This window comes from Ambystoma mexicanum, chromosome 3p (genome assembly GCF_040938575.1).
Source record: "Ambystoma mexicanum isolate Mex_15411 chromosome 3p, UKY_AmexF1_1, whole genome shotgun sequence".
Classification (NCBI taxonomy): domain Eukaryota; kingdom Metazoa; phylum Chordata; class Amphibia; order Caudata; family Ambystomatidae; genus Ambystoma; species Ambystoma mexicanum.
The window spans coordinates 154,831,836-154,851,992 of record NC_090925.1 but is presented as its reverse complement, the minus strand read 5'-3'; the positions used below and the strand labels follow the sequence as shown (position 1 = coordinate 154,851,992).

The following is a 20,157-nucleotide window of genomic DNA, read 5'->3' as shown; positions in this document are numbered from 1 at the left end:
TGAAGGCAAACATTATCAAGCCCTTTTCAAGCCCATGGTCCTCCCCTATTGTCTTGGTAACTAAACCTGTTAATTCTTGGAGGTTTTGCATACACTTCAGGCAGGTCAACACCATTTCCACCTTTGATGCCTATCCTATGCCTTGCATCAATGAGTTAATAGATAAAATTGGAACTGCCACATTCCTATCAACCCTAGACTTATATAAGGGATATTGGCTGGTCCCAGTGCATGGTCCTGATAAGGAAAAGACAGCTTTCTCAATGCCCCTAGGACTTTTCCATTTAAAAGTCCTCCCGTGTGGCCTGCATGGGGCCCCAGCCACTTTGCAATGGCTTATGGACAGGGTATTACAGCACTACTCTGATTTCTGTGGGGCCTATATTGATGGCAGCTGAATGAGGGGAGAAAGACAGCAAACGCAAGAAAGGAGATACCTTTGACCTTCACCCTTGACCTTTCTGGTGAGAAACCGTTACTTTCTAGAATCCTTCAGATTAATAAGCATAAGGCCAGGAAACCAGACTGAAGAATCCTGTGTTGTGTGTCGGAGATACCCGGGGCCATCCTGCATGGCTGACCGAGTCAGGGAGGAGGAGGAGCAGCCGCCGTGGTTCCGTCCTTGGCTCTAGGATCAACGCAGCGCCGGTGAGATCAACACAGGCAGTGAGTTGGGGAGACGGTCTGTGTTGAAGTCAAGGTTGCCAATGGCAACATTGTATAAAGAGCGCAAGAACAAAGATTAGTAATGCGTGTGATGAAAGACGCAAAGAAATCTTAATTGCTGATGGATGTTTGAACTTTAACCAAGAAAGATACAATACCAGTGACAGAGTAGTCCGGCACCACGAGTGTGCTCAATTGAAGGTCTCTGTGAGGTATCTAGGCAAGAAGTGGCAGAAACGAAAGTAAAGTAAAGATGAGAATGATAAATAAAGTGAATCGAAGTGGTCCTGCGATGGTGTAAGCAAAATCCATCTAAAGTTTTTGATTTTTTTGATACTAGAGAAAATCTTCGAACGTGAGATTACATGGTCCAAGCCCGAATGAGGTAGACCACTCTCCTGGCTTCCTGCATCCAACAGCTGTTCACCTCTTCTGCCGCGGCATCTCTCAGCGCAGCTATTTTACCATGGCCGCGCTGTGCTGCTGTGATGCCGCGGACCACATTCTGTCCTTTTTTCTTAGTTTATTAATTAGTGACGTAAAGCAATTTTCTTGTTTTGCATGTCAAGATAGTAGACATCATGGATAGAAACAAGTCTTTAAATGGGCACTTTGTGTTGCTCCCTTTAACTGGCAGGGATTTGCAAGGTAACTGGTGCTTTGCGAGCTCTTAGAGTTGGAAATGTTCCATCATGCATATGAAAGGCTCTGCCTGGCACTGATAAAAGAAATGTGTTTGCAACCTGTGCACCTTAACAGCCTGCAGAGTCACGGACGCTGTGTGTGTGTGTGTGTGTGTCTGTCTGTCTGTCTGTCTGTCTGAGACTTAGCAAACTGGCAGTGCTTGAATGTCTGGCATGAGCCGATTCTACAACTGGCTCAGGAGAAAGAAAAAGGGTCAAGGACGTGTCTCCCGAACCTTTGAACTAAAGGTACGCTCTGTATAAATTAAAAGAACTAGTGGTACGAGGTACCAATGATTTATACTACACTCCCATCTCTTGAATTGCTGCCTCCCTCTCCCACTTTTTGCAGGCACTAAGATTTCATTAACAATGTGCATGGAAATGCAGTGGAGAGCAGCACATACATGTCCTACAAAGGTATTTAATAACAGTTAAGGTCATAATCACTTTATTTATGAATTCCATACTGAAGAATAACAGGCAATGCCCTAATTCCATACCATAGCTGGTCATATAACTCAGCGGGTTGAGTGTCTGTTGCTGCGATCTGTGTGTGATATGCAGGTTCTCATCCGGCAAGACTAAGGGGGTCATTACGAGGTTGGAGGTAATGGAAAAACGATACCGGTAAAGGATTACCAGCATCGCATACCGCTCCTGGCTATTCCGACCTAAGAACCTTGTATTAGAGGGACCCTTAATAACGGTGCATCTAAAAGCGGCAAGGGCTAGGGCACACAGCCCATCATGCCGGCAATACCGCCATGCCGCTAATGGAAGGACATGACTAGTCAGGCGGACATGCAAATACCGGCATTGTGAAGGCGCTAATAGGGGATACCGTCATCGTGAACCAACCGTAAAATGCCATGGGCAGTGTTCCCAACTGCCACTGGTGCACACAATCAGAACAGGTGGAGGCAATGGAGTCTGGGCCAGCACTAAAGGAGCACACCCACACACCACACCCCTTCCCACAACAAAATGTTTCCACTAGTAATAGCAATACTGGGGTTGGAGGACATGCTTGCATTGCTACACCAGCAACAACAACAACAACAGCAACAGCATGCACCACAGAGGAGATGCAGGAGAAGAAGGAGGGTGAGACAGGCCCAGCATGCCCCACCAGTGCAGCCAGTGGTAGCACGCAGGCAGCCACCAATCTCTCGCATCAGAGCCAGTCCATTCAACCGAACCCCTGAGCAGATCCACACCCTGTACCATCTGGACCGGGACCCCATCACTACCATTGTGGACATGATACACGACGACATTGTCAACCTCATTGAAATACGCACCACCATCCCCCATCTACTGAAGGTAGTGTCGGTGCTCCACTTCCTTGCCACAGGCACCTACCAGCACACAGTGGGGCACATGCATGGCATATCACAACCCTTTTTTTCTTGCATTCTGAACCAAGTGCTGGATGCCCTCCTCAAGCACACAAGGGACTACATATCCCTACCACGGACTCCCCAGGAGATTTCTGATACAAAAGTTAGCTTCCATGCACTGGCAGGCATGCCAAATTGTATAGGTGCCCTCGACTGCACCCACGTGGAGTTGGTGCTTCCGAATGCCATGGATGTGGTGTACCGCAACCGCAAGCAATACCACTCCATCAATGTGCCGATGGTATGTGACGCCAGCAAGATCACACATTATTGTGCCCGATATCCTGGATCAACTCATGGTCCTGCGGAACTCCACGCTACATGGAGCGACATGCAGGATGACGTGCCTGGCTGCTTGGTAAGTTGCATGACAGGCACATGGCAGTGAAATGGGGGGAGAGATGCACACACCACCATGGTGTCAATGTTGATGTGACAGCACAATGTGCACATCACTAAACACTGTGCCCCAAAGCATCCCAAACAGAACATGACAACCAAATCCCATAGGACTGAAGTAAGGTGAACAACGATCTCAACATGCCAAACAGTAAAGCACCCCACATCCCACAACACGTGCACCACTCATCAGCGGACCTCACCCTCCGTAACACCATCCAGCAACATGCAGTGAATATGCACTATGTTGCTGTCTCCAGCAAATCACCACACAGGACAAGCATCCACAGGAGTGCATTGAAGAAAACCACCAAGGGAGTCCTTTGTCTGTCACAGGGCCGCCACAACCACAGGAGTGCAGCATGTCACCATGGGAAAAATTAGCACTGAATGCCTAATATTGCAGAGCCTACTGCCAACGCTGCCAGTCAGAAAATCCTACAAAACACAACACATCACTTATTTGACACAAACACAGCTGTATGCGTCCACAATGCATGAGCAACATCAAGGCAGTGCACACCGTGTATCATCTTGGAGATGCAACCCACACTATTTCTCCATGGCACAGGACACATTGAGGGCATAAAAATGACGTGCATACAACCAGGTACATGTGCATGTGACTAACGATAATCTGCAGGCATGTGTGACCAGTACAGCTGTCCATCATGAATCGACTGACATATACCTTTTTTTGCCTCCCATGCAGGTGATAGTGGCTATCCCTTGAAGCCGTGGCTCCTCACCCCTGTCTGAAATCCCCAGAACAGGCACGAGGAGGACTACAATTGTTCCCACACCCGTACCCGTGTGGTCATTGAGCAGACCTTTGGCCTGTTGAAGGCCTTAGCCGGTCGGGTGGGGAACTCCTCTACAGGCATGAGCAGGTGGCCAAGATCATCATGGTATGTGTCATGCTGCAGAACATGTGTATCCGACGGAACGTGCCCCTGCCCCCTGACATTGAACTGCTACCACCTGGTGATGATGAAGGTGATGAAGAAGATGTGGCTGCACATCATCGCGGTGCCGATACACAGGAGGGACGTGCTGTGCGTCAGTCAGTGATTGCACAATATTTCTGACACACATAGCTGCAGAGGCTGACATGATAGTTGGACAGAGGGCACTGGGTGTGGGAGTACATGTATACTATGCACTGTATATGAATAAATGACACATGCGCAATGAGGAATGTCCACTCAAGATAATTTTTTTCACACAACGGGTGTATTAAACTGTCCAATAAAGATGAGTGCACTAACCCTCCACCACACACACCCCCTTCCTCTCCCCCACAACTCCCTCACACACCCTAGCCCCCTCTCTCCCCCAACAACTCCCCCACACACCCTCACCCCCTCCCCCCACAACTCCCCCACACATCCTCCCCCCCCTCCCCCCACAACTCCCCCACACATCCTCCCCCCCCTCCGCCACCCCCCACAACTCCCCCACACATGGTGTCCAAGCAATTGTCTATTGCCTTCATCAGGCTGGCCAGTCTACATCCTGCCACTCCCTGCACCTGGTGGCGGCATGTCGGTCGGCGCAGGGTGCGTGCCGACCTGCGTAGTGGGCTGGTTTGCGTGGAGCTTGAGGAACATGGGGTGGCCGCCTGCTCCATTTGCGGGGCCGGAAGCCCAGCCTCCATCGAATCTGCTATGCGGCTGAAGACCTGCCGCAGGGCAGACACCACCTCGCACAATCTACCGGTGCTATCCGCGATGATCTTCCACAGGGAGGCGATGTTCTCGCACCACTCCTGCATTGATTGGGCATTGTCAGTGACAAACTGTCTCACCAGGGCAGTAAGCTCCTCCTGCCGCTGCGAAGCGTGCCCTGCCTGCTGCCCCCCCGCCGGTACACCAGTGGAGGTGGAGGGTGCTTGTGTGTCATGCTGAAATGCAATTGGGTCCTCTATGGGACTCATACTCCCTTGGATGTACTCCTCCACCCCCCCAGACTGCTCCGGGGTGGTGCCATGGTCGGAGTCGAATATTGTGAGCTGGGGGGATGGTGCCGGACTTGGTGTGACAGGCAGGTCGGAGGAGTCGTCCCTGGATGTTGTCATCAGTCAGGGGTGCTGTAGCTGCCGCCTCCCGACAGAGCTGTTCTCTGCAGAAAGTGCCCCTTCTACTGTCTCCTGTGCCGGTGTCACGGGAATTGTGGGTACAGTGGTGATTGGCCTTGGCGGCACCAGTGGCGTGGCATCCTGCAGTGATTTTATTTTTTGGTGCCTGCCATGGCTTGTGTGGGGCTTTGGAGGTGGAAGGCCTGTTGCCTTCATCCCTGGCCCTCTTCCGGGGTGTTGTCGGCTCTGGGGGTGAGTCCTGGGCCTCGCTGTCAGGGTCTGAGCCTGTGAGGGTCGAAGAGAGGGACGGCATGAGTGATGGTTTGAGAAGCATCATGCATACATTTGTATAATTGCTCATCTACACAATAGAGGGGAATAGGCAGTTGAGTTTGGATGATCACGTTGCTTGCTATATGGGTGGGTTATGCCGGCATCCGTTGGGGTCATGCCGGCTCATGTTGGGGCGGACATATGCTATGTGACATGCATATCCGGTGTGGCCTGCATGCAGTGTGACTTATGCCATTAACATTTTAGTGTGTTGTGTGTCAGGTACGGCATTGCCTTGCTGCAGGCATCTGCATGTGTCTGTGCTGCGGACGACAACTAGGCTGGGAATGTGTGTGTATTGGGGCATGGCTTGCCTCTTTAGACAGACATATTGGTGGACTATCATCAGACAGTGCTTTGTTAGGACACTCACCTTCTTCCGCCGATGAGGTGGCGCCACACTCCATGTCACCCACGCCTTCGATGGCCTCTATGCCGATCGTGCTTGCACATATCTCCTCCCACCTGGTCAGCTTTATCGGTGAGCTTGCTCCTCTGCCTGTTGCCATGGCCTGGCTCCTGTTTACCGACAGGATGTTCCTGACTCACAGGCGCAGGCCATCCCACCTCTTGCGGAAATCCTTAGTTGTGCGGGGGGTGTTGCCAACCGCGCTGACTCTTTGTGCAACTAGTGCCCAGATCTCCTTCTTCTTGATGACTGCCTCCCTCTTGAGGCTCTGAGCAAATACAACATCGGCATTCTCAGCCAGGGTCTCTGCCAAAATGGTGAGCTCTTCTTCATTAAAGCGCTCCTTGCGCTGGGGGGAGGGGCGTTTTTTTACTGCCTTGGGCATTATATGGTTGTTGTGGGTTGATGTAGGTACACAGCAATATACTCCAGGTCCTGGGTGCTGAGGCTGGCAATGGATTGTGTTTTTAAAGATGGCCTCCGTGCTCTTTTACGGTTTCTTTGCGATGACGCTACTTTTGGTTCCGCTTATTTACGGTGACCGCTAATAGCGGTGACCGCTATTTCCGTCTTAATTTATGCCGGTAGTGCTGTCTGCGTTTTACATGATGCCGCTAAGGGCCATTTTTAGGACTTTAAAGGCATGGCGGTAATGTAATTACCGGCATGGGGCAAAGCTTGTGCACGCAAACTCGTAATAGCCCTCTATTAGCGGGCTCTTGACTGCACGGACACGGTATTTGCTCCGTGCCGGTAAGGACGGTTACTTACCTCCAAACTCGGAATGAGGCCCTTTGATTTTTTTGATACAAGACGAAATCTTCGAAAGTGAGATTACATGGTCCAAGCCCAAATGAGGTAGACCAGTTGTGAACATTGTGTTAAAGGGGGTACGATCCAGAAGGAGGGAGACCCATGAACTTGTGAATGTGAAAATCCTGATAAGAAAGGAACTTTGGTGCTTGTTTGTTATGTCAGGCCCTCTGGAATACAAGACTTTTATTGGGAAAGAGACTTTGGCACAGAAGGCCCTGATACCTTTGCTTTCAACTATGTCCTTGTGAAACCAGAGACTGTGTGAAGCTCGAGTGTGCTGCCTTGCCCCGTGCTGAAAACGTGGGGGGGGGAAGCCAACTGCTCAACTATCCTGACATATCATTTCTTGAACACTTTTCTTTTTGCATACATTGTTGTCCCACACCATTCGTATTTAGAAGTAAGAATTGTCAATACGTTTATTAGTATAGTCCCTTTTTTTTTGACAGACTCCACTAGGACTGTGTTATTATTATTTGATGGTCGTAGCTTTCCCCCATCCTTAGATTTAGGGTTAGATGGGCATTCAACCAACCCATTGAAGTTCAATAAACACTCTTGAACTGTGATAACCTGTGTCTGTCTTCACTGTTTGATACCATACCTTCCTTACAGCCACCAAATAGCATTGCGTAACAAGATGACATAATTCACAAAATCGATGCCCTAGCATACAGAGGGGTGCAAGTATAAACACACAAAAGTAGTGAAACAGTATTAACCAGTAGCCTCTGTGGGAGCTCTCCTTTTCCCCTGCACCAGAACTATTATTTACCTTCTTGTCTAAGATTATGACCATGGGCTGTATAACCCCTAGTTGGTGCCAGTCGATTCTCATCCTGGTTAATAAAAGGGGCAGTCTCACAGATCCTTAGAATTTCAGACTCCTGGCTGTGCTGGATAAAAGCAGCAATATCTCTGCTACTATTCTACTAACACAGCTAAATAGATGGGCGGAACCTAGGAAATGACTCATCCCCCAGCAGACGGAATTCAGAAGATGATGCAGCATGACACACTGCATATGGGCCCTCCAATTGCTGGTGGCAGCGGTAAATCGGAAGTCCAATCGCTGCCTCTATCTGTGTTTCATTAACTTCTCCTCAGCGTTTGAGTGCGTCTTACTTACCCGTCTCTGGAGTAAACTGGAATAATTGGGGATTTGATTCCACCTTATTGCACTACATCAAACTGTTATATACGTACACAAGTGCACCTGTTCGAGTATCTCAGGGTGGCACTCTTACCAAATCTAATAACACTATTATAGGGTTAGAACAGGGCTGTGTGCTGTTAAGGATTTCAATCAGGCGACACACACCTTGGTCTCGGCTTAGTATGCAGCGCACAACTGAAATGCTTATCTTTTTATTTTGATTCAATATTGAGATGGTACACCACTCATATCACACCCCCTTTTCAAATACCCCGGATCACAATGGACCATGAACCAGGCTGGTTGGTAAAATATAATCTTTATTTATTTAAAAATTCAAAAGAAATCATATACTTTTTAAAATGGGGCAGCAATCGCCAATGGAGTGATAATAACAATGAGAAGGTGAGCAATGCACTGGGTTTAACTTACTAGTGGAATATATACACAGCACAGCAGAATAGGAGCACTTTTGGTTTAGGTAAGATAGCACTTCAGTTAGAATTTCCCCCTGCAATGTTCCCTCAACCCACAAATAATCAATTCTGTGTGGATAAACCGAAGCAGCAGGTAATCAGGAATGACAAATAGGAAACCGGATTCAAATCTGACATACCCTCCCCAAATAAGAGAGAAAGACAGATTTTAAACCCCTTGCAATGTTGATGAAATGGCACTCGGAAGTGGACAAATAAATAATGAATGTGTGTTAAAAACCTTAAACCCAATATAATTCCTCACTAAAGCCACAATGCAAATACACTAACAATCACAAAGAATGGATTTCAACAAGCATACAGTTCGAAAATGAGTGGCAGGGTTAAAAGAGATTGCAGCAAAAAGACATATTGGAAACTTTGCAAACTTTGCAATTCCCGCCAGAAATTACCCAAACGGGTATTTGGTTGGGGTATAGCTATAGATCACAAGTACACTATGGACGTGAAATTAGGTCTCTAGCTGGTAAATTGAGAGAGATATGAACGGTAGAGTGAGGTTCGTTTTTAGGAAAATAGAGCAGTGAAAAGAGGATCGGTTTTAAAATTGAAAGGCAAATCTTACTTAAACTAGATTTAATGGCTAAGAAAAGAGGAACGCCACCCTTGAATATCTAAAGTTACCCTGCATTTGTAACCCTTCACGCAGTGTACCCCTTTTCTTAAGGGAAAATTAATTTATTTAAACACAATATCGCTAATGTCTTAGGATCTATGCAAGACAGAAATGAAGAGAAACGTGGCGCTAACACTAGGAATCAAGGGCAGGATTGAAAGAATGATTGTGACAGTTTGAACAAGGTATCGGGATAAGGATAGGGTGATTTAGGGCTTGGGATAAGGACACATACAAGATAGGCTATGGGTTTAGATGGGATGGGAATTGATACTCGCAGTCGACTTTTTAGTTTTGGGATTTTGGACAGTAACGCTTCTGGTCACTACACGGCAGGGCGCCTGGCAAACAGCTGGGCAGTTCTGGTCACTGGTTAGCACTTCTGGACTGGCAATCCTGGTCACTGGATACTATCAGTTGGATGGTACAGGTACCTCTGGATGCAGTTGGTGGAATCAGGATGCTTCCAAAAAACAATACAGCTTTCCCCTTGGATATTTGGGAATTTTAGTGGTTTTCAGAATTCAGGCCTTGCTGGTACAGGATCAGCAATGCTTGGGGTTTTGCAGTGGGCCCTGGAGTAGGGTCAGCAATGTTTTGGCCTTGTAGTTGGGATCTGGAGTCTGGATGGATGGAACAGGAGGCTGGCGCAGGAATATCAGGTAGAGTGTGTCTGTCCAGAGTCTTGTCAGGGACTCTTATTTCATAATCCATAGTGACATCACCAATGTATATGACTGGGGCAGGATTAACTAAACACACCCCTAACAAAGGGATTGGACAAGGGTGCTAGTCTCTGCCTCGCTCTCAGTTGGTTGGATTTCAGGAAAATGATGTCAGATTTATGATGTGGGTTTTCCAATGTCCAAAAACCTCCCACAGTTACTTGAACTAAAATCTGATTTTGCCACAAACATAAATTTATCCAATTGCAATCTCTTAGAAAATTATATACCCAGGTTACATATTTTGTGCAGCACATTGCAGTCCACTCCTCCAGTCTGTGAGACCTTGTTTTGCCTTCTGCCCGTTTTTCGCACTTTTCAATTGGATTTATGTTACTCAAAATTCTAGAACTTTATCCATGGGTGTGGATTATCATAAGGGATATATGTACAAACATGTGCATTTGCAACATGGATGCTTTTCCTGTAATCTGTCATGTTTTGCCATTTCTGTCCCCAAGATGTCAATGAATTCTACCAAGTCTCAAAAGAAAGCCCACAAATTCACTTTTACACTGCGTAAAACTTACATTTTTATAAAGTCTTGCTGCAGAGATAAGTCTTTAAACTTTATTTATGAAATAGTCTGTTGAAACAAATGGCAGCCCTTGTCATGTGATCATTTTTTTTCTTTTTTCTTTCTTCAACTGCTGCCAACTGTCATTTCCTTCAAAGCAAGATGGAGATTTCTCATCTTGATTGGAGGTTTTATTGCCCCTTCACACTTCCAACTTCCTTGCCCTGGGAGTCCCATTGTCAGTGGGTTTCTCTAGACTAGATTCTTTCCCACCCTGTAATTATCAGTGGATTGTTAGCCTCTGCTTAGAGTTTATGGTGTGATTCCCTTCCTCATGGGAAAGTTTCAGGGTTGACAACTGGAATAACTGTTTTTTGAGAGCTTGCAAATTCAGCCCATGTGTTTTAAACTCTTTAATTTCTTATTTTGGGGCCCTGAATTAAAACAGACCTCTGAAAGAAAGATGGCCTATGTGTGTACTATCACCACTAACATAATCCCTTTACATTGCTAAGTAAGCAAGCTTTCATTCAACAATTTATGTTTAAACAGGCAATTTTTTTTCTTCAGTCAGAAAAGCCCATTTTTCCACATGTGTTAACCTGCTAGCATTTCTTTCTTTAAATTCGGTTTGCCAGCTCCACCAGATTTCCACACTGTCTTTGCAGCTATAGTCATTTCCTTAAATGCAGGAGTTTTATCTGAAGCATAGATACATTGACACTGACCTGGCTCAGAGAGTTAAAGTCTCTTTGATTTGCTGTACCTGGATACTTTTAGAAAGGAATAAATGGGTATTCCCGTGCGAGTGAAATTGAGGTTGCTTATTGATTTCTCTCAGAGTTGGTTTGACTGGGCCTGTCATTCAGGAATTATGCCTGGTTTTGGTGAAGCACAGTGAAACATCCTGGGCATGACAGGGCCTTTTTAATCACAGTGGTTTCAGAATGAACAGATGGAATTTGCGTCAAAGCAGCATTTTTAAAGGGTGAAAGGTTTAATTTTGAAGGGGAATTTGGGGTTTTCAGCAAAGCAGTGCTGCCTTTTCACTTCATTCCGTTTGTTTCAGAACACACTGGCACGCTCCTTCAGTGTGTCCCCTTGTTCCATCCTGCCTGAAGTATGCTTGGCAGGACGGTGCAGCCATCGTTTTGATTGTTGCAAAAACGCAGTTTGGAGGTCCTGGTGCGCACAAGAGCCAACGCAGCCATATTTCTTTTTCTTGCGCAAAGGCAGCTTGGTGATGTGGTGAAATACTATTGAGTGGGTCAATATATCCCTCAGTGCTCGCCCCTGCACTATACAACTTGTACGTATGTGACTTGAACTCCCATCTAGATGAATGCTGTCATTTCCCCCAAAATTAGCTGGTAGGTCGCTGGGATGGTTCTCATACGCTGATGACCCAGTCCTTATTGACCAAACTCATGTGGGACTGCAGAGATCGATTGATGCCCTGCATGGTTTTGCAAGATGCAATGGCCTTAGGTTAAACCAAAGTGAAAGCAAAGTTATGACCTTGGGCAGGAGCAAGCACAGCAGCCTGTCTTTTACAAGGCATACAGGTGTGGAAAACCTGGAGGCTGTCGATTTGTATTTTTATCTCGGACAGCCCATCAGATCCTACCCCGTAGTATGTTTTTATAAAGATACGCGACATGGTCTCCCCAAATTGGTACCAGTCGACGCGTTACGCCTCAAGTTGGGGCTACCTTCATTATCTACACTTTGGAAGGTGGCAGCGTCTGAATATTGAAGATGATAAAGACACATTACTGACCTTAATGGCTCAACATGTGAGTAGTAAGCAGGACAGCCTAGCATATAGAGAACTGGTCAAGACTGTAGAGCTGCACCTGACAGATATCGAAATATGCTTCCCTAAAGAGAATGAGAATGTGTTATTCAGCAAATTACTTCAAACTACATCGGTAAACTGGGATAGATCGCAATCTGTCGCTGCGCTTACACTTAGGAAATGGTATTGTTTATATGCCACTCAGGGTCACGTACTTGGTGGTCCCTGGAGTTAACTAACGAAGTACAGCAGCACATTGCTGGGGCATTTTATTACATACCTACGATTTAACGGTACAACGTCCTTTCGTCGCAGGATGTGTTTTTCGCTGGGTTTTTTACCGCAAATTTTTTCGGAAAAAAACAACTAATTTTTTTGAAAATGGATTGGGGTTGGATGTGAACCCCCCTCCCCCCCCCCAAAAAAAAATTCGATGGGTTTTTTTAGAGAAAAAAAAATCGCGAAAAAACACAGTGGTGTGGGTCGGAATTAAGCGGGAGCTCTGACTTTGCCACATATGTAAACTCAGCATTGAATCTTGAAGGCATATACTAACTGGATGTCCAGAACTGATTACATCACACCTGAAGGGAAATGGTGAATTTTGCAGTACAAGGGCCAGCATTCAATCGGACCAATTTTGGTGGTTAATCTACTCAGATGCCTCTATTAGAATTACGCGGCGGCACATCATATCTGGCTATTGGCACTACAGAAAATCAAGAATCCAGGGGCACCAGGATGTGAGACAGCACTGACCACAAAATGACATCACAGGTTTATTCCCATGATGCTTCAAACCCTTATCAACATGTGAACATTTTAATATTTGTGTTTGGATTCACACCTCTTAATTACTATCTTATTGCTAGTGTTTTTCTTTATTATGTGGCTTTGTCATTTCATTAGTACTGCTTGAGGTATTTTTAGATTTTATTTTATTTTAGTTATATGTGTATATGCACGTGTATAAGGCTATTTTTAGCTCTGGGGGAGCTCTCCTTTTCCCCTGTACCAACACTGGCCCGCCACTGCTTTTAGATCTCTCTAGAGCTTATAAATAATTCACATCCAATCAAGAGCCATGAATGCCTAAACCTTTTAGATCTCCTCCCAATAACAGCACTGATTCCCATTATATACCAGTCCCTTTAGCTGTGTGTTAGGCTCTCCGATGCTAACAATAGTCGTGAGGTTGTGTGTGTCCCCTTTGTGATCCAGTGTGTTTCTCTTTCCAGATGTGCAATAGCAGATGAAGGCGAGTGTGTCTACATGGGATCCAAGGCCCTGCGTGTGTCAGGATGCTCACTGATAAGACCATTCATTTGTACCAAGAAGCCGCAAATCTGAAGGAGCTCAGCTGGAAGTCGGAGGATGATGCAGATGTGTCTCCCTTGGTGGGAACCAACACGTCCCTGAAATGGGAAATCTGTCTTTCCCCGAACATTTCGAGTACTCTTTACTGTGTGTCCATTCATAGAAGTGTTCTCCAATGGAAAAACACTCAGAAAAGTCAACCTGCCCTTGGAATCCCTGCAGTCGGGAGAAGAAAAGAGAGTGTGAACAGGGGGAGGCCTGCATCATCATTTGCAGGTGAATGAGACAAGGAAATCCACAGATCCAATCAGAAGGCCCCGAGACTTGTAAAAGGGAAAGGGGCCCTCTGGGTGTGTTGTATAACCTTTTTTGTATTATGTCAGTCGGATGAAATGTAGAAACGCTTGTTTCATAAATGTCACCGTCGTTATAATAGAATTATGTTCTTTGTTGTGAATTCAGAAGCAATATTTCCCATGGGGGAAATAGACAAAATTAGCTTAGGTCATAAACCAAGCATTGGCAAAGCCAACAGGTCTGACTGTTTCAGTGTAGCGAGTAAGATGTCTTGTAAGATATCTTGTTTCCCATGAATTGGAAAAAAAAGCAAAAAGTCTTATGCCTGATTTACAAAAGTATTTTTCAATGGGAAAGTCCCCTTCAAAAACGATTTCTAAATCTGGCCCTTACACCCGCATTTACAAAACCAGACATATAGGTTTTGCCAGTGCTTGTCAAATGCAATCTCTATTAAAAAAATGTGGCTGTTCATATTGGTGTGTGGTATGTACATTGCTCTCTGGGAGCTAGTTTTGCACACCTACAAATATGTTATGTTAAAGGTACTTATATAGCGCACCGTCACCAACGGAATTGGTCCCCAGGCGCTCTGGTGGATCTGTAAACAAGGGGGGCGGGTAGGATTAGTTGGGAGGAGGGGAGTAGGAGAGTGGGAGAGGTGGTGTGCTGTTGGCGGCTCCAGCTCGGTATACACCGGGTGCTGGGCTTTGGTGCAAGTATCGAATCGGGTGAGGCCTCGTGTGCTGTGGGTGCTGTCTATGTGTTGATGCGTCTTGGTAAAGTGCGTGCAGATTGCTGGGAGAGAAATGGTTGTGTGAGTTTTGTGTGTGTTAAGTATGGAGAAAATTGAGGGTTGGGTTAGTGGGGTCTCTATCCCGGTTCAGCTACTTCTGGTTCCGTTCCGCAAGTGGCTGCTTATTCTGTTTCTCCTCTCTGGGTTGGGCTAGTGGTAAGGGGTTTCCTGTTCCCTAGCGGATTTAACCAGTGACATGGGAGGACATTTGTGATAAGTAATGGTAAGAGGTGGCTCACCACCCAAAAATGTTCTTCAAAGATAATTAAAACCTAAATGACCAATGGTACCTGATAGATGAACAGCAAATAAGTTAGTTTCATTTTAATTAGGTTTACATAGAACCCCTTTTGAGCTTTATGTTCATATACTTAATCGTTTGTTTGTGAATCTTACAAGTATGAGTTGTAAAGTGACAATGTAGGCAATTGGACAAGAGACCAACATTTACCATCTAATTAAACACTGGTAACGAATATTTGAGAAATAGAACAGTTCTTTTGTAGAATATTGGACAATGGTGTGGACATTCCTTAAACATGTATTCACAATATTATTGTTTTCTTTTTCTCTGCCTTTTTCCTCTTCACCCAACTCATCCACCCTGGTCCACACTCCATCATCTCTGTGTATCTGTACATACTAGTGCACATTCCCTTTGGGATCATGTTTATTTCACATGTCATTGACCACTGTAATGCATGCATTATTTCATATGTCAATTTTATTTTGGTGCACTTAAAAGCCCTGATTTGAAAAAGGCACAAGAGATGCCGAAACACGTGTCTCAGAAAGGGCTCAATCCTTATGAACATACATTAAAAATGTGAATAAGTTTTAACCTATTACTTGTATTGTGTTTTTCTTGAATATATAGTGGCACATAAGCCTGTGTGCAAACCCCTATTAAAATCATTGCATATGGAGCTGTGGAACTCCATCTTTTTCACACCTATGCAACACCACCAAAACCCTATGGATTAAATAGGGCACAGAGGTTTAAGAGTCCTCAACATTTTCTTTGTACATTATGGCATCTTTATAGGCCGAGCATGCCCAGCATCAAGTCCTCTTTATAGGCTGAGCATGCACAGCACTGTGTCATCTTTATAGGCCGAGCATGCCCAGCATCAAGTCATCTTTATAGGCTGAGCATGCCCAACACTGTCATCTTTATAGGCCAAGCATGCCCAGCACTGTGACATCTGTATAGGCCGAGCATGCCCAGCATCAAGTCATCTTTATAGGCTGAGCATGCCCAACACTGTCATCTTTATAGGCCGAGCATGCCCAGCACTGTGACATCTGTATAGGCCGAGCATGCCCAGCACTGGCATCTTTATAGGCTGAGCATGCCCAGCACTGTCATCTTTATAGGCCGATCATGCCCAGCATTGTGACATCTTTATAGGCTGAGCATGCCCAGCACTGTGTCATCTTTATTGGCTGAGCATGTCCAGCACAGTGTCATCATTACAGGCTGAGCATGCCCAGTACTGTGTCATCTTTATAGGCCGAGCATGCCCAGCATTGTATCATCTTTAAAAACGTATGATTGATTGCCTGAGCAAGTGGAACCCACTACAAGCAACTCATGCAGGAGCGTGAGGTACTCCAATTCCATGAGGAAAGAAAACAATTTCTATTTCTAAGTATTTCTAGAGCGCCAAAGCCCACCCAGGCAATACATTGAACAATAAAAACGAGCACAGAAAGAAAACAAGACAGAAAGTTCAATACGAAAGCCTGCCTAGGCAAATAATCTAGTTTTCAGAGGTTTCCTGAAGGTGAGATGATTATTTTCTTTCCACAGATGCTCTGGGAGCTCATTCCAGGCCTGTGCGATTAGAGTAGGAAAGGACCGCCCATTCCCCTCCACCCCCCGAGTTCTCTTGGACCGGTGGACAATTGGGATGTGTATACCAGAGGACCTCTAAATGGCTCATAGAATGTAAGTTTCTCCTTCAGTTAGCATGGTGCTGTCCTAAACAGACACTTAAGACCTAATGTGAGTATTTCAAACTGTACTCTAGCTACCACAGGGAGCCCATGAAGTTCCCTGCGGGCTGTAGATACCGGGTCTCTATGTGCAATGTTGTACACTATGTGTACAGAATCATTTTGAAGCTTTTGAAGCTTGTTCATACATTCCTTGCTGCTCCACCAAGCAGTGAGTTGCAGTAATTGAGCTGGGGTAGAATGATGGATCGAACCAACTTTTCACAATTTGTCTTGGTGAACAGAGGACAGATCCATCTCAAAACTCTTAAATAGTAGTTTGGCACAATCCCCATTTCTTGGCAGACTGCTATACACGTTCCAATATTGAAAAAAGGCTCTGCCTTGGATCCTGGTAACCACCGATTATCTATGCTGGACTCTACTGGGAATCTTTTTGCTTCATTCCTTCTCAGGGAATTACAAAAATGGGTTGATATCAGAGTGGATTTCGTCCTAACGATTCAACTGTGCATAATGTGCGCCTCATGGATTCCTTAGTTAAACAAGCACAAGGCCCAAATAATCCCCCTCTATATGCCATGTTTATCGACTTTAAAGCAGCATTCGACACAGTGAGGAAGAATTTGCTTTGGCATAAATTTGGTTTATTAGGCTGCCCAGTGGGGATACTCTACTACCTAAAGTTACTACATAGAAACAAAACTGTGTGTCAGAGACTGGATAATGGTGGGGCGATAACAAGGCCTGTTATTCAAAACTGCAGTGTCAATCAGGGCTGTGACACAGCACTGCTTTTTTTATAATCTCTGTCTCAGACCTTCCCCTGTCTTTGTCCCAGATAAGAGGCTGTCTTCCTAAAATAGATGACATGTATTGGGTACAACGTCCTTTCATCGCAGGTTTTTTTTCGCTGGGTTTTTTACAGCAAATTTTTTAACGAACAAAAAATATCTAATTTATTAGTGGGGTTAGAAAATTATGAATATAAATATGGGGTGTGGGTATTTGGGAATAGATACAAAATTAAAGTGAATGGGGGTGCTTGGGGGATCCCCCACACAAATAATGTTACAAAAATTTGATGGGTTTTTTAGTTAAACGATTTGCAGTAAAAAACCTGCGAAAAAACATCCTGCGGTGAAATGACATGGAACCATGCATTGTATGGTCCTGGCAAGCGCAGATGATCTAGTGCTCCTGGATGATACTTTCAGTGGCATCCAACGCATAGCAAACGTTCTGTGAGCCTATGCAGATAAGAATGGGCTTGTTATTAATAGAGCAAAAACACAATTTATATGCTGGCTGCTGGTACAGAACATTGAGATTGTCTATACTTCGCAGTATACATTTTTGGGGTTGAATTTGAGGCTGGACCGGGCTTTAAAATGTGTGTTGAAGTCTGTACTAGGAAGGCTGCAGAGTTGACGGCGCTTATTGGACAGATCACTAGAAAAAGGGCTGTATATTCGCTGGCTGGTATAAGCAATTGTATTTACAGTGTCTTGTTCCGGCTATCATTCATGGCCTGGAGAGCCTGGAAGATATCGATTTAAAGTGGCTCCAGTTGATTGAGGGCACATTTTGGAGGAAACTACTGGGTTTGCATAAATGTGTCCCTATGGCTATATTGAGGCTCAAACTGGGCATAGATTCACTCAAATATTTGGTCCTGAAGAAGAAAGCTATCATGTACATAAAAATGATGAATGGACCATCTAATCCTCTCCTACAAAGTCTAGGAAATTTAGAATGGAGATCGGAAATGAAATCCAGCTTTAGTAGGAGTATGAATTCTTTATTTAAAGATATTGAATGGACCCCCAAATGGGGAGAAGATTATCTCAATCTCTGGCGACGCTTTGAAAGATGCATAGACCTGTGGGATTGGAACAGAAATCTTGTACATTTGAGTTTGCTAAAAAGTTATACCTTTGTGTCTGGTATGTTATACGCCTTTAAGAAGATGCAACCCTATTTAGTTTAATCTCCTTCAATTAAATTTAGGAGATTTATTCTGCTATTGCGTATTAATAGGCTTCCGGTGTTGACAGTTTTGGGCCCTTCACTGGCTCTGCAGGAACAGGAACATTTCTGAGGTATGTGCCTAAATAAGGCACACATTGAGTCAGGCAAACATGTTTTGACAGAATGTGTAAGATTGGGCCCTGTATACATGAAACATCTGAGAAAATTTGTATACCAACTTGATACCATTAAGGATCTGTCATTCTGGAAGAAATGTTTAAATACTTTAAATAGGGGGTTGTACATTGCTCTGTACAGAATATGGAAGGTGGTGTAAACGCATTTAATTGAGGTATACGAAGAAGGAAATGAGAATGCACTATAATGTGCTTGCGCTCCGGCTAAATGGGGGCACATAAGGTGATGAGGATATGGTGACCCTGATTTCAATATTTTAATATCTCAACACCTGCTGTTAAACTGCTGAGTCGCTATTAGTTTTGTATTGATTACTGCTGTTCAGTTTTAACTGTTTAAATTGTTTAATTTGATAATCCACTTTATGTATTCTAACACTATTGATGAATGTCATATTATCTTATCATTTTACTTTTAGATATTCTCCAGCATGGGGTCTGGCATGGATTCACATGCTCGTGAATATTCCCCGTCGTCAGGCTGGGAATCCTCGGTAAAGAAAAAATCAGTATCAGTTTCGTTTCTGATCTGTCTTTCTTAGTAGTAACCAATCACTGATCTCTGGGTCATACTGCCCCCAGCCAATGACTGCCCTCTCCCTAAGCCCCGCCTCTGGCAGCCATCCTCAGATTTTTACCGCACGCTCAAGTGTTGGGAGTCCTCGTGTTTAGCTCTCGAGTTTTTTTACTGCGTTTTCACGTTTTTTCAGGAGAATTTCTCATTTTTTCGGTTTAATCGAGCCTCAAAAGCTCCACCGTTTCTACTTCCGATAACGGGGACCCGTTTCGGAATTCTTCTACGCCCCTCAAGGGTGAAGTTTTCGTCAAGTTTACACTTCTTGGAGGATTCTGGAAGATCTGCGGCCTACCTCAAGACATGGCCCATGACAAAGGGAGCTAGACGCCCGGATCCAAGCCATTCAGGAACTGCCCTGGATGTGGATTATATAACGTTTTCAAGGAGGACGAGCATTTGTGATTTCTCTACTGCCTCCATGGGGACAAGACGCACGTGGAGAAGGACTGTGCGTTCTGCAAGAACGTTTCGGAACGGACCAAACAAGATCGTGGTTCCCGCCTCGCCACCTGGCTGGAGAAGGGCACAGCAAGTGAGAAGGCGAAGAAGAAGTCTGAGCGGGCTTCTAAGTCCTTTGAGGGTGCCCCGGCGATGGGGGCCCAACAGAAGGCCAAGCACTGCGAGTCCGCGGGCTCCGGGAGCGCCGAAAGGTCGGGCTCTTCGGTTGCCAAGCAGGGCGCTACTTCCCCTGCACGTTCGACCACGAGCCAGTGCTCTGGGTCGGGGAAGAGGAAGTCCGAGAACCCGGGTAGGCTGCTGGAGCGGACCCGGTTGATCTCGAAGGGGGAGCGAGGCGTTGACCCTCCCCCCAAGGCGAAGGCCCATGACGCACCTAAGGTGGTGAGGGCCTTGATCCACCAGGCTAAGGCCTCTACCGAAGTGGTCTCTGCAACCCCGGCGGAGCAGGCTGAAACTACGCCAATGGAAACGGCCTCTGGGCCCAGAGTA

At 45.5% G+C, this 20,157-nt stretch overlaps 1 protein-coding gene across 3 annotated transcripts in view; it reads left to right on the top strand.

Moving 5' to 3' along the window:
* The window catches only part of LOC138580186 (C-type lectin domain family 2 member L-like), a 517,651-nt gene that overhangs the window by 270,740 nt on the left and 226,754 nt on the right, over positions 1–20,157 (top strand). Inside the window, exon 5 of one of the 3 annotated variants that reach the window (XM_069650518.1) lies at positions 13,334–15,350. The exons of the other annotated variants lie outside the window; for them this stretch is intronic. Within the exon in view, the coding sequence (XP_069506619.1) occupies positions 13,334–13,445 (112 nt within the window). The 3' untranslated portion in view covers positions 13,446–15,350. Of the gene's footprint in view, positions 1–13,333; positions 15,351–20,157 lie in introns of those variants that run through there. 3 annotated transcript variants of the gene reach the window in all.